Source organism: Microtus pennsylvanicus, chromosome 2 (assembly GCF_037038515.1).
Source record: "Microtus pennsylvanicus isolate mMicPen1 chromosome 2, mMicPen1.hap1, whole genome shotgun sequence".
NCBI classification, from domain to species: Eukaryota; Metazoa; Chordata; class Mammalia; order Rodentia; family Cricetidae; genus Microtus; species Microtus pennsylvanicus.
The window spans coordinates 80,411,783-80,427,485 of NC_134580.1; the positions used below are offsets into that span (position 1 = coordinate 80,411,783).

The following is a 15,703-nucleotide window of genomic DNA, read 5'->3' on the forward strand; positions in this document are numbered from 1 at the left end:
GCCCCCATAGGCTCATTTATTTGAATGCTAACTCATCAGGGAGCGGCACTGGTGGTGTGACCTTACTGGAGGAAGTGTCACTGGGGGGAACTTTGAGGTTTCAAAAGCCCAAACCAGACCCAATTCTCTATCTCTCTCTATGAATCTAAATGTAGAACTCTCAAGATTCTTCTCTAGCACCATGTCTGCCTGTGTACTGCCATAATAATGGGCTAAACTCCTGTAACTGAAAGTTGCCTTAATCATAGTGTCTCTTTACAGCAAAAGAACAGTGACTAAGATTGGCACAGAAGAAAGGTACTAGTTAAAAAATTCAATTATTGTCAGCCAGTAACATGTATTTAGGGAAAACTTGCCCTTCTGTTGGATCAAAGGTTGATTAAGAGCAGTAAATGTATATATCAGTCTATCACATTCCTTAAGAACATTGGTGAAATAAATATGCATAAAATTAAAGGAATTTATGGAAAAATATTTTTATACTAGCTGAGATCTCACATAATTATGTTTATCCTATCTTTAACACAGTCCTTTTCAAGAAAAGTGTTCTCAGTTATACAGAATTGGCAATTATATAGGATATAATTGAATCCAGTCTCCACAGCTTGCAGAGAGCTTATCAACAGTAGCGAACGGATTAACCCCAAAAGATAAAGTTAATGAAAACTTTAATATTTTACACATTATCTTTTACTTACATCCTGACTTAGTGCCATGAAACTCCTCTGTAATTCCTTTGCAAATTCCAAATTATTTGTGACTTCCTGGTACTTAGATACAGCATCCTAAAATGACAAAAAAACTCCATTTTCAGTAAAACACAACTATAAAATTTTCTTTTAAAATAATGAACACTGAGCCTTCATTGAAGTAAAATATTAACATCTTTACCAGCTGATCTTGATTGAGCCTTTCCCCTTTGTTCATTCGTTCCTGATAATCATCAAGCTTTCCCTGCATAAAAAAAAGGAATAAATTTTTATCAGTTTAACCATGTCAAAATGAGAAAACCTAATCGATATTCAAAGTCTACTTCAAATTTTGTCTCAATTTTCAGCTATACTCCAGCTTAAGTAATATATTCATCTAGCTAAAGTTTAATAGCAAAGTAAGAAATAAACTGAATCACAGACATCAAATACAAGAATGTAAACCCAAAAATACTGCTTATTTTAGTACTAAAAAACAAATGTCATAAGCCAGACATGACTGAGCATCATGGTAGTTAAGATACTCTTCTACCCAACTGTACATACTGAACATATAAGCTACACTTCTATGCTTCATCCTTCTTCCATCCTTCAAAGCATTCATGCAAATAAATGGCATAAAGTGAATTCATTCAGGAAAATAGTGTATTTGTTCTATTTAACCTTAATTAGCATGAAGCTACCATTTCACCTAGTAGATACACTGTAACCACTTCTCTGCTTCTATGCAACTGAATAGGGTTTCAAAACTCCTCTGGCTTGAAATTATCTTTTTTTGTAAAAAAAGAAACCTTAGCCAGGCATAGTGTCACATGTCTTTAATCCTAGAACTTGGGAAGCAGGTGGATCTCTGAGGCCATCTGGTCTACACAATCAGTTCTAGGACAGCCAGAGCTTCATAAAGAGACCCTATCTGGAAAACAAAAAAAGAAAGAAAACCCAAAAGGTTTCCCAGGCTTTAAAGACTCCTCCTCACAGAAGACTCAGACAATGAAACAGTGGTCAGGAAGTCAAACTCTACTGTTAAAAACTAGAGGATAAAAAAAAACAGAAATAAAGAAACCACAGTTCTTTGATCAAAAATTCCTTAAGTTATCAAATTTTTTTAAAAAATTGTATTAGTAAAACAAATGAAGTCACTGTAATAGTTTCTTCTTAGCATTACATAGGTTATTCTGTAACTGTTAACACTTTTTAATATAAAAGTACCCCCTGGGACTAGCTATTTTATCAGCATATGTAACAAAGAATCACTGCTAAGACATAGAATTGAATCACCACGCAAAGATGAGCTAGAAAGGAACTCTGTTCACTATTTCATACAACCAAATCTCTATAATGAAAAGACTTTGTTGTTCTAAGTCAGTAAGTCCTAAAATGTAACCCTCAAAACCAGCAACATCATCAAGGGAAACTTTTAGAAATACAAAAATCTTCATACCAACCTCCATGTTGGGGTCCAACAATATGCATTTTATCATGCTCTCTGTGACTCTGTACACAGCTAAGTTTAAGATCCATATAGGTCAAACACAGAGTAATTCCCCTGTTAAAAGTATGTCCAGTAGAGCCCAGAAATTTTAATTTATGAAAACAAGTTGCTTAAAGGTTCAACTATAAACAATTCAGAAAATTGAATGGTTTCGTTTCTAGACGAACTATAATCTAACCCAGCAACCACTGCATAAGAAAAATTATCCATTCATGGTCTGAATACTTGTTAAGATTTGCATCTGAAATTCCTCCCCCAAAGCATACACCATGGTCCCAAAGCAGGAGTATCCCGAGACAAGATTTTGGAAGTGACTAGATGAGTAGTAATTAATCCTCACCAATGAATACTAGTCTATTGATAGGTTTACAACCTGACAGGTAATAGAAACTTGCCAAGAGTCTTGTCCCCAGCCCCTTCCTCTTTTCTGTTTTCCAGCTACCATAGCAGCTTTATTCTAGGTTGTGTTCCTCATTCAGATGAAGACAGACCGAAACTGTGAGCCAAAGTAAACCTGTCTTCCTTTGATTTTTTTTCATGTATTTGATCATAACCACAGAAAGCTTACTCACATTGAATTACCACCACCTTTTACTGAAAAACAGTGCTTCTGTTAAATCTTAGTCAGAAACTAAGACCCCAGAAGTTAAAAGTGGTGTATAATTTAATTCAGTAATGACCTTGTACTAGACAGAAAGCCTCAACAGTCTACTGTTATATTACAAAACAGTTTGCCACACTAGTAAAGTTAAACTGCTAAGTAGCTTTTGGTGAAGGAAAGTGATACCATTACTCCACTGCCCAACACCACCAGTGAGTGGTACCTTAAAGATAAGATAGCTTTCCAACAACTAGAGACAAATGATACTATCTTAAGAGCTTTTGCTCTTATTTTTTACTTCCAATTCAAATTAAGTTCAACTAGAAATTTATGCATTTGGGTTTAAATTCCACATTATAAATTAGGTTAATACATTTAGGCTATACTAACAAGTAAAACATAAAATAAACAAAGGGGTAAAGATAAAGGGCAACAGGTTTGTTTTTCCCTACTTCCAGAACATGGCCGTCTAACAGAGTGATAAAAACAACTACTCATCCTAAGCACAAAACGTTGTAAGCCTTTCTCCCCTGCAAAATGGAGCTCTACTCACAGCATAAAGAGGTATCTTCATTAGAAAGCCTATCATAATATTAATTAACACTAATCTATCCTTCATGTCTTGAAACACCAATTGTGAAATTCAAGTTAGGGTTTCTTCTTCAACTACTACATATAGTGAACTGTATTAAAAATTTTCAATTATAGTACCATATGAGGAAGACAAAAACCAGGGCATTTCCCAAAATAACAAATCTTTTAAGAAAAGGCATGCAGTAGAAGTATGACTAGATTCAAAGGCCAAAGACTTTAACCAGATGTTAGAGAAATAACTGTACCAAGTGCTATTCTGGCCCATTTAACTCCAGTTTCTTTGTTCTTTCAAGAGTCAGCAGTACTACATGAAATTTTAACTATGAGATAGAAGTAAAATAACTTGTCATAATAAATCCCAGAAAAATCATGTGTACCTCAACAGCCCATAGTTTAGATCACTGCATTTCATTTCTGCCTATATACTGCTGCTCCTTTTCCCGGCCTGCGATTATGAGGAGTAGCAGTGAATCTTAAGCTTCCATCCTTCCCAGAGTTCTGTATTGCATTCAAAGTCCCTTTACTGACACAGGCTTCTAAAAGCAATACAGAAAGGTGGGTATCTGTGACAGATGTACTCCCAAACATTACTATTAAAGCCAACAATTCCCACTAAAGAAACCATCTTTAATTTTTTAAATGTCTGTTTTATGTGTATGAGTGTTTATATGCATGTAGGTATGTGCACCATATGTATACCTGGTGCAATGAGGTCAGAAGAGGGACTTAGACCCCTGGGAGCTAGTACAACAGAATTACAAATGGTAGGTCGTAAGCAAGAGCAACACATGCTCTTAACTGCTGAGCCACCCCAAAGAAAACATTTTTAATTATGCATTTTCAAAGAAATCCAAATGTGAAACTCCAAAAATACTAAAATTATTCGGCTGTAACTAGTCCCAGGAAGACAACACCTGAAAAACTGTGCTACCCAGGGAAAAGCCGGTAACTCCTGTTCTTAGCTAATGAAGACTCTAACCTGAAACAGATAAAAGTGAAGCCTAAAATTTTAAATTTAAAAAAAAAAAAGCACCTAGCTATATTTTATGTTCCCAAGTCAAATAAATCCAGTAATACTTTAATACCCATAAATCCAGACACAGAAAGGTAGAGATTTCTCTTCCCCTTAACTTTATTAGTGATTTCTCCAGATGCTATTTCAAGTTACTAAGGCCTCCATTCCCCACGTCATCACCTAGAGAAATGCCACTTCTGACTGTCTAAGCAATGGGCAGCTACTTCCTAGTCACTCTCCACTGAGAATTAGTAGCTGGTAAAATTCATAAAAGCAGCAAAAATTGTCAGTTTTTCAGAGAATAGCGGAGAAAACACGTACAACTCAGAAGATCTGTAACAGTTCTCTTCAAATGCTGAAGGCCTGTTCATGTAGCATTAGTCTGCCCTAAACAAAAAAGTATTAAGAGTGTAAGAGGAAGGTATTTCTCGGTATTTATTAGATGTTATCTAATCTCATTCTATTTTTTTTCAAACAGGTTATATATACAAAAGTTTTATTTCACAATTTAAAAAGATAATCCTGCAAAACCCTTACTCACTGTCCATGCAGAAATGGAAGCAACTGACCCTGGTAAGAAAAAGAAAATTTAGTCAGAGTTCCAACACCATCTACTATGATCACACTCTTACAAAATCTGAAGCTGGGCTAGAGATGAAGCACACTGAAGCTTAGTGTGCTTTTGCCTGGTATGTCAAAGGCCGAGTTCCATCCTCAGTACACCACCTAAAGTCAAAAGCTGAAAGTTGAAAATTATAATGATCACAAGGTTTTGGTTTTTGTTATTTTGTTGGTTCTTTTTTAGTACTTAGAACTATTTGCTGTTTGGTTTAACAAAGTTATTCAAAAAGGTGAATCTACACAATTGAAAAACACAGTAGTAGGCTGGCCTCAAACTCAAAGATCCATCCTCGTGCTGGGATTAAAGGTGTGTACTGTTTGTCATAGCCAGAACCTGGAAACAACCTAAATGTCCCTGGACCGAAGAATGGATAAGGAAAATGTGGTACACTTACACAATGGAGTACTACACAGCAGAAAAAAATGACAACTTGAATTTTGCAGGAAAATGGGTAGAGCTAGAAAACATTATTTTGAGTGAGGTAACCCAGACACAGAAAGACAACTATCACATGTACTCACTCACTCTAGGTGGTTTTTAAACATAAAGCAGAGAAAACCACCCCACAAACCACAATTCTAGAGACCGTAGACAACAATGTGAACACAAAGACTTACATAGATCTAATCTACATGGGAAGTAGAAAAAGACAAGATCTCCTGAGTAAAATGGGAACATGGGGACCTTGGGGGAGGATTGAAAGAGGGGAGCAGAGGAAAATATAGAGCTCAATAAAAATAAATAAAAAATAAATAAAGGCGCATACCACCACGTGTCAAATTTTTTAATTTCTATGTTGGAATAAGAACACATAAAGAATGCATTGTCTAGTAATTCACAATGGTTCTCATGCAAGGAATTACCCTTGACCTCTATACTACGACTATTGACAAAATCCTGCTTACACTACCAAAAATTTCTATTTGTTCTACTTGTCTTCATCAATTCTGCCCACCTGAAAATAAAAATACAAGCTCACTTTAAAAAAAGAAAGAGCCAGGCAGTGGTAATCCTAGCACTCAGGAGGCAAAGTGTAGGCAGATCTCTGTGAGTTCAAGACCAGCTTTGTCTACAAGAATTAGTTCTAGGACAGCTAGGGCTATTACAGAAACCGTCACAAAAAACAAAAAAGTATGAGAGAGAGTGTGTGTTTAAGGGTTTTGTTGATGATGATGCAAACATTTCTAGGTAATTACTTCGCCAAAGTGAAACAATCCTATTTAGCACTATTATGTGTAAGGGCAGAACAGCAGAATGGTTTACTAATAATCTTTACCTCCAACAAGGTAACCATCAACTTCAAAAAAAAACTTCAGGTGGCTGGGCAGTGGTGGCACACACCTTTAATCCCAGTCCTTGAGAGGGAGAGGCAAGCAGATCTTGTGAGCTAGAAGACCAGCCTGGTCTACAAAGCGAGCTCTAAGACAGTCAGATGTACACAGAGAAAACCTGTCTCAAAAAAAGAAAAAAGAAAAGAAAAAAAACCTTAAGATGAAGAACCTAGAGCAGTATACAAAGGTCTGAAGTAACAAAGCTAAGGGAAACAGACTTCTTTAGCAAACTGATCAACAATTACACCTTACCCCTTCCTCAGGAATTGTGAATTTCTAAAAACTGATTTATTTTTATTTTGTATTCATTGGTGTTTTGCCTGCAAGTTTGTTTGTATGAGAATGTCAGAGCCCCTGGAATTAGAATTACAAACAGGTGTGATCTGCCATATGGGTGCTGGGAATTGAGCCTAGGTCCTCTGGAAGAACAGTCAGTGCTCTTAACCCTAATCTAATTCTCCCTCCTACCCAAGGAATTATGAATTTAACGCTATTCAGGAAAGTCTTCCCATACTTTTCTACACATGCTGTATAAAGAGCACTGGCATAGCTGGTGGGAGAATGCAAACTGAAGCCAGGTAATTGTGGGCTGAATTTTGTTTTTTTAACTCCTCTCACTCCTTAACTGTACGCACATTATGTTGCGGAGGACATATACTAAGAGACACTAGGTGCTCAGAATCTAAGAACTAAGATGAAGAGTTTATCTGCTCCTCAAATTTTCCTGGTTTACAACATCTCAAGATTGAGACTGGCAAATATATATATACCCAAGCCTACCAAGATAAAAAAACATTTAAAATTTTTTAAGAGTTTAATTTCAACTGGGCACGTGGAACATACCTGTTATCTCTAGCACTTGAGAAGCAGAAGCCAGGAGGAGCCAAGAGTTCAAGGCTACATTGCAAATTTGAGGCCAGCCTTGACTACATTAAATCATTTGCAAAGATCTGGCAAAATGGATGAGTCAGTAAAGGTACATACCACCAAATCTGATGACCTGAATTCCATTCACAGGATGTACATAGGAAAGAAAACCACCCCCCAAAGTTTTCTGACCTCCACAAGCACAGTGTGACATGTGTGCTCTAGAGTATGCGTGTATACACATACAAATAAACTCAGTGTAAAATTTGAGGTTAGATTCAATTATAACAATGTCCCAATATGCAACAATGGGGTTCAGCACCCCATTACAAGGACAATTTACAAAGCTGAGCAATGTAACATTAATTAAGGTCTAACAACAAAGTTATTTTCTTGCATACTATACTTTTCATCTTTGGAATTATTTTGTTTTTTGAGACAGGCCTATGTAGCCCTGCCTCTGCCCCGAAAATGCTAGTATTAAAGGCATGTATGTGCCACTACATCAAACTGCATGTTGGCTTTTAAAAAATAACTAGGGACTAGAGAAATGGCTCAGCAGTTAAGAAAGCCTCCTCCTCTTACAGGACTCAGATACGGTTCCCATTGCCCACACAACAACTCACAACCACATAAACACACAAATACACTCAAGCATAAACATTAAAGCTACAAAAAGAATCCCAACATAATTCATATTGGCTGCGACAACTGCCAGAGACAACATTAAGATAGACACACCAATAAACAGACAGCCCAGCTCAGTGGTGCACACCTTTAATCCAAGCACTTGGGAGTTGAAGACAGATCTCTGAGGATAGCCTGGTCTACGTAGCAAGTTCCTGATCTACAGAGCAGGTTCTAGGACAGTGCGATCCTATCTCAAAAGGGGGAAGAAGGCATTGAAGAAGTGGTTCAACTGTTAAGAGCACTTGTTACTATTGAGAAAGGTAAGGTTCCATTCCCAGCACCCACATGGTACATCACAATCAGCTGTAATTCCATTTCCTCAGCAGGTTCTATATAAACATGGTACATTTAAAAACATTTAGGAAAGCATTCATATACACAAAATAAACTTTAAAATATTTTAAAGAATTTGAAGCAAAAGGGCTTATTTAGTTCTCCAGGATAATTACCATGAACAATTAGGTTGAACATCATTATGAATTCTATCTATCTCAATGAATTTAATGATAGTCAATCACATTCAGACCTGAATCATTCTATAGAAGCGTTTCTATTTGCTTTTCCATAAAATGAATTGGCTTTAATTCTAAGGTGGCTTTAAGCTCTAAAAAAAGTTTGTTTCTGGAACAACATGGTAATAAAATTAAAGTCAATCAGTCATGACAAAATGTTTTAACCAACTAAATATTTCACTAATCTGAAAAGATGAGAAAGTGCAAATCTTTCATCTAGTTCTCAAAATAAATTTAACAATTGTTTACTTAAAATTTAACAAATTACATATTTTTTTATTTCACCTTTTCAAGACAGGGTCTCTCATATACTTCTGGCTGTCCTGGAAGTCAATATGTAGACCAGGCTGGCCTCAGCTCCACAATTTATATTCTTAATCTATATATAACACAAAATGTATTCTTATTCACGTAAGTTCCTGAAGTAAAATACTTCGGCCAAGTAATCTATCATTTAGTCTATCATTTTTACAACACTCATGATTCTGTTCTCACCCAAGAAAAGGACCATGGTGGGGGGAGGTAGATGACACACGAAAGAGCTAAGAACCAATTACACAGCATAACTTTCCCCCTTGGCAAGATGAATTTAAAACCTTGTGTGGTGGTTTAATCCCAGTACTCAGGAAGCAGAGGCAAGTGGTTCTCTAAGCTCCAGGACAGCCTGATCTAAACAGCAAATTCCAGGACAACCAGAGTTACTTAAAGACCCTATCTCAAAAAATAAGCTTGCTCCCAAATTAAGCATTATAGCTTTTTTCTAAGAACACAAAATCAAGTAACTTTAGCCTCTGCATTGCAGATGAATAGATCTTGCAAATCAATGAAGAAGCTAATTCACCAGAAATCTGAAAATTACATTCTCCCAGGAAAAAAATTTTTATCAATAAAAGTTTAAAAAATGAGTATCTGTCAAAACAGCATATACCCTGCACAACAGATGCATCAAACATTCTAAGGGACACTGCAGATCTAGAAAAGTTAGTCTTCTTTTTTTATCATTATTTTGCTTTCTCAAGACAGAGTTTCTCTGTAGCTTTGGAACTTGTCCTTTGGTCACTTTGTAGACCAGGTTGGCCTCAAACTTGAACTCTGCCTCCCAAGCACTGGGATTAAAGGCAAGCATGCACCACCACCGCCCAGCTTAGTTTCACTCTTTTTAATGAACAATATTAGCTATAAAAATATAACATGCATAAAGCAGTGGTTCTCAACCTTCCTAAAGCTGCAACCCTTTAGTACAGTTCCTCATGTGTGGTGACCCCCAACCATAAACTATTTTCACTGCTACTTCATAACTGTAATTTTGCTACTATTAGGAGCTGTAATGTAAATATGTTTCCCAAGGATCTTATGTGACCCCCTCAGAAGGGCTATCCAACAGCCTCCCAGGGGTTGTGACTCTCAGATTGAGGCGTACTGCTTTAGAGAATGGTGTAAAAATATACTTTTCCTTATCAATTTTGGTTACAAATCATTTTTTAAAGCAAAAGAATGCTAACCTTTCACCTAGCAGAACTGCCAGTTGTTTTAAATGCCATCTATTAAAAACATCCCTCACATCCAAACTCATTACATCTTTTTTTTTTTAAAGACAGGGTTTCTCTGTAGCTTTGGAGCCTGTCCTGGAGCTAGCTCCTGTAGACCAAGCTGGACTTGAACTCAAGAGATCAGCCTGCCTCTGCTGAGTGCTGGGATTAAAGGTGTGTGTCACCACCGCCTGGCCAAAACTGATTACATCTTAAGCTATCAGATGAGTGTCTCTTAAAATTCAGACTTTGTTTCCAAATATCTTATATAGTCTAAGACCCAGTTCTGTACTAAAAGGAAACTAGGCAGTAAGTCCCTCAACTCAGTATTTGTACTTTGTTTAAATCAAATTTCTAAGGATTTTACGTTTGCATTTGATTCTCTATACTATAAATGTACTTTTATTGTTCTACATTGATATACTTATTAGCCCAAACTTTAAATTTATTTATTAGGCTGAATTACATAATATTTCACCAATGGTAAGCATTCTCACTGGACAGAGAATAACTTTCCTCTGATGGCAGAAATTAATGAAATGAACAAAAAAACTTACTTTTCTTAAATGAAATAATATTGTATCAGGTTTAAACTGATACTACATTATCTACTGGTAACTTTTGTTAAGATACCTTCTTGGTCTAGCAGGTTGTAGTATGAATAGATAAGAAACAAATATAAATTGCTAAATTAAAAAATATGGCTATTGCATTAGTTTCTAAAGACATATTAAAACAGATTCATAGCGTAAACCCTACTTTAGGTCCATTACAAATTACAAATGCTCAATCCTGCCAGGCACTTGGGAAGCAGAAGCAAGTCAATCTCTGTGAGTTTGAGGCCAGCCTAAGGGGCAAGTTTCAAGACAGTTAGGGCTACACAGAGAAGATCCATCTCCAAAAAAAAAAAAACAAACAAAACAACAAAAAACCCACAGTCATTGAAAAGCTCTCACAGGACAAATCATCCAGTAATAAAATGAAAAGTAAAAACCAGATGTGTTTATGTTAGTACAAAATCCAATGCCTCCAATGCCTTAAGCATCTGTGGCCATTAAAGACACATCAATAGTCTAATGAGTAGCTCTGCCTGTGGATTATAATCTTTTCACTGATATTTAGCAAACGAAACACTGAGAACAAAAGAAAAAACTGATACAAAATATTTTTATGTAATTGTTGTTTGTTAAATCATTAGGTTATCTGAGTCTATAATATCTTTAACAATAATTACATTACTTTTTTGAGGCACCGTTTTGAGACAGCCCCTTGGCTGTCCTGTAATTCACTCTGTAGACCAGGATGGGTCTGCCTGCCTCTGTTTCCTGAGTGCTGGGATTACAGGCATGCACCACCACTGTTGAGGTGATAGCAGCATTTCTCTGGTGTAAAGAATTCAAATATTTACACCTAAACATAGCTGGCCAGTCATGGTCCAAGCCTTCACAGGCCCTTTAGTCAAGATTTCTGTGTCTTGTTTATCAAATCCCCTTAAACACCTAGTAAATACAATGACTGCTACTCACCACTGTTTTGTGGTTTTGTTTATTTTTCAAGACAGGGTTTCTCTTTGTACCAACCCTAGCTGTCCTAGAACTAACTCTGTTGACCAGGATGGCCTTGAACTCAAAGAGTTCCTACCTACCTCTGCCTCTTCTGGTGCAGAAGATCTCATTACAGATGGTTGTGAGCCACCATGTGGTGCTGAGAATTGAACTGCGAACCTCTGGAAGAGCAGTCAATGCCCTTAACCTCTGAGCCATCTCTCCAGCCCCTCAGCATTGTTTTTTAATGAACATATTTAAAGATTTTACAGCCACTAACAGCTATACTTAAGAATATTACAACATTGAAGTTCATATTGGTTTCTATACTAGAAGGCCAAAACTCCCCCAAAATTGCATCAGCATTTTTGCTTACTGCATTAAGAAACTTTAAGATAACTAGACTCAGTTTCACACAGGGTGGCAAAAACTCACATAGCAATTATCAAAAAATGCTGGTATACAACTGTATATTTGAATGTAGCTTATGATGCTTTCACTATTTTAATACATTTTCCAATTACTAAGAAAACACCTGTATAACAAAATAATTCTCAGAAGAGCTTGAGATCTCAAATTAATGTATATTCTCAATTTCAAATAAAGTCTGGGAAATTAAATTTTTTAAAAAGTAACAATCTTCAACACTGAGACAGAAAAGTAGCCATGGGGAATGTACTAAAAAGGGAAAGTCAGCAGATAAAGTTATCAAGCTAAGACATAAAATGTCATGTTTTTTTCCAACTTCGTACAGCCCAGATTTAAGCCAATATTCCTTTTTCAATCCTACCCTGTGAATGACTAAATAAAAATCTTCACTGGAATTTTTCAAAATTGAAAATGTCCTGAAGATGGGCAGGCACAAGGTATCAAAGTTCCATTTTACCTACGGTAAAAGGCCAAGGTAGCCTAACAGTCCCAGGGGTAATCACCTCCGTTTTTACTGTACTACCTACCCATCTGCTGGTCCTTTTCCACTACTTTTCTTACGACAGAAATTCACTTCTACCGAGACCCTTCAAATCAACTGTGTTGGTATCCAGTCCTGCACTAAAAGCGTAAAACAAAACGCTGACTTAAGTAATCTCACCGTGTGGCCTAGAATATCTAAATATTAAAGCCAAAAACTGAGTGGGTGTGGCTCGGTTTTTTTGGGGGGGGGAGGCTAGGCGGGGCGGCTGCTAGGTCTCTGCCCTCCCCCTCTGCTTTCGCTTTGTGCTCACAATGCAGCTCCTGTACAGCGTTTCCCTCTCCCGCAGCCGCCGCCATGTTAGATACTCCATGTGCCTAGAGACCCAGAGGCAGTCTACTCCAGTGTAATCTAGATCCACCCTCGAAGGCTTGCAATCGAAGATGGGCCCCCGGCCCCTTCAGTATGCTGCAGCAGCAACAAAATTAGTTAAAATTAAAAGTCGCTGCAAAAAAAGGAAAAAAAAAACCACCTCGTGACTAGGCTGAGCTTAAGGTTCGGAGCACCCAGACAATCGAAACAAAGGGGGAAATGTAGGGAGCCCATCAGAAGAGGGTGGGGGTACCAAGCGAAGCCCGGCTCGAAACGAGCCTGATGGGCCTGCGACCCTAGTTCAGGGCTGACACACATCTCTCCCTGGGAAGAGGGGCCAGAGCCATTCCACCAGCCTCGAGCCGTGTTAAGGGGCAAACGCCACTGCTACAGGGCATGGGCCTCTCTCAAGTCCACGAGGCGATCGGCTGACCAGGCCCTCGGTTTCTTCCCCGTGGCCTCCGCCGGATGGCCCGGCAAGGGGCCCCACCACCTAGGCAGCCCATTACCGGGAGGTAAGGCCCGACACGGCGTGATGTGAGTAACCGAGGCCTAGAGGCAGAGCTGCGTTCGGGTCAGGTGACAGGCACCTCCCCGAGGCGCCCGTTTTCTGGGCACCAAACTCCGTCCACCGCGGAGACAGGCGTGCCGGGGCCACAAGACCTCCCTCTCCGTTATCTCCTAGCACCTTTTTTTTCTCCAGGTTCCGAAGTTTCTTGTCGATCACCCCGAGAATCTGCTTCATGGCTTCGGTCTGGACCGCGCCGGTGCCGGTTGCCGGATGCTGAGAAGCCGGCGCAGCTGCCCCGGCCGCCGCCTCACTCCCGGAGGGCCCGGACGGCGGCGGCGGTCCCGACGACTTGCTGCCGCTTCCGCTGTGGCTGGTGGCCGAGGGCATCTTTAGACCGAGAAGAGAGGAGAAAAAAGCGGGAGGGAAGGACAAGAGCAGCGAGTCAGGAGACGGACGGGGCGAGACGCGGGACAAAACGCGCAGCGGGCGGGCGGGAGGCTGTGCGCGTGGTGGGGGAGGGGGAGGCGCGCGCCGCCGGCAGGAAGGGGCCCGCGGGCACGCGCGCGACCCGCCAGCAGGGCGCCCGGACGCCCGCCCCTCCCCCTGCCCGCTCGCCCCGGGGCACCAAGCTCGCGCCGGGGGCGGGGCCTGGCACGGTCGCCGCCAACCGCCAGGGCAACGGTCCCCATCGGGTCGGGCGCCACCCGTTGCCTGGCGAGAGCGAGAGGGACAGAGGTCAGGGCCAGGGGTGGAGGAGGGCACTGGAGTGAGCGGGGTGGGGGTGGGAAGGGCAGGAGCGAGCCCCCGCCGCCGCTCGGGCCGTCCCGAAGGTAAAAGGGACACTCGGGCGCAGCGGCCCCTCTTCCCCTTCGGCGCCTTGGTCCGGGATGGCGCTCACCGTGCGCGCGCGGAGCCGCTGGACGTCTGGAGTGGGCAGCCGACGGGGGCAAGGGTGGCGCTGCGTTGCGAGCAGAGGCGTGCGCTCCGTGGGCGCAGACCGCTTCGCCCTGTCCCCGCTGCACTGAGCTGCTCCTAGTGGGACAAGAGCCGGCGCGGGAGGGACTTAGCCAGGCAGCGCTCGGGGGGGGGGGGGGGCGGGGGCGGGGGCCTTCAAGCCGCTAGGGCTGCCCGACGTGAACGCCTGTCAGGAAAGATCGCCGGACCGCGTCCCCGCCTGGCCGGAACCTCTGCGCCGGGGTCCTGCTGCTCTGCAGATCTGGACAGTACCCCCACAGAAGCCACTGATGCCGTGATTTGTGTTTTTGAATGGACTCTATGCTGGGGTCCTTCAGGCAATATCACTTGACACCCAAACGGGGACAATAGGTGTCAGGCAGCAGGCTCCGGAGCTGGGGATTGCCCCTTGCAGAGCCCTTATTTGGGGGTGGTGGGGGTTGGGGGGGAGGCAAAGGTTTGTGAAAGTAAGGGGTGCGTGGGGTGGGTGGTGCATTCCCAGCTTCCAGAATTCCATCTATATGCACAGCAAACAAACACCCTAAAAGGTCTGAAAGAAGACAAATGGCCACATCACAGTCATCCAGTAACCTGGCATTTTCTGCAGAATCCCTGGGAAATGAGCATCCTTAAAGGCTTTTTGATGTTCTAAAATGTCCTAGGTCATGTTTAAAGCCATCTTCACCTACCCTGAGATGGATAAGAAGTATGCCCAGGGCCTGAGTTTCTCAGCTTTCACACACACTTTTTTTTTAGATTTTACCCAAAACTTCAAAGACTATGCTAGATGGGGTTGGAAGTTTTCTGGGGGTTGGGAGGTGGGCAAAGCGAGGATGGACAATGAGTAGAAAATGAGCACTCTAGAACAATCTATGAATATGATCCATGGAAAATTCAGCGTAGCGTTGTGTGACAACAGCAGATGGCCAATTTATATATTCCATGAAAAGATTTAGAAGAGGATTCTACCAAAGTTACTCTTCCCTGATAAGTAAAATGAATAATGCCGGCAGGCCGGTTTCCTGGAGAAACAACAGCAGCCTGTGGCCTTGAGATATTCCAGTTAGCTGTAAAGTCTGTCTGTCATCTGTACATCTGAATATTTATTGGACATCTGATGTACTAGGAACTCTTCTGTAATAGGAATGGTGAACAAAACTACAGACTGGATACGGAGTTTGCAGGGAATGGCGTGCACAAGTAACAGGAAAGTGAAGGAAGGCAAAGGTGGCCAGTGAGAGCCTTCCTGGGTACTCATGAGCAAGGACTGAAGGAAGAGACTTTTCCAAAACTAAAGGGAGCATCATGCTGGGCGATGGTGGCATACGCCTTTAATCCCAGCACTCGGGAGGCAGAGGCAGGTGGATCTCTGTGAGTTCGAGACCAGCCTGGTCTATAAATGTAGTTCCAGGACAGGCTCCAAAGCCACAGAGAAACCGTGTCTCGAAA

The 15,703-nt window shown here is 40.9% G+C and overlaps 1 protein-coding gene across 1 annotated transcript in view; it reads right to left on the minus strand.

The window, feature by feature from the left end:
* Positions 1-14,358, minus strand: part of Caprin1 (cell cycle associated protein 1) — a 33,581-nt gene extending 19,223 nt beyond the window's left edge. Inside the window, exons 1-4 of the mRNA XM_075961575.1 lie at positions 14,199-14,358; positions 13,478-13,687; positions 892-954; positions 699-785 (exon numbers count right to left, since the gene is read on the minus strand). Coding sequence (XP_075817690.1) covers positions 699-785; positions 892-954; positions 13,478-13,687 — 360 coding nt within the window. The 5' untranslated portion in view covers positions 14,199-14,358. The remainder of the gene's footprint in view (positions 1-698; positions 786-891; positions 955-13,477; positions 13,688-14,198) is intronic.
* Positions 14,359-15,703: the final 1,345 nt, after the last annotated feature.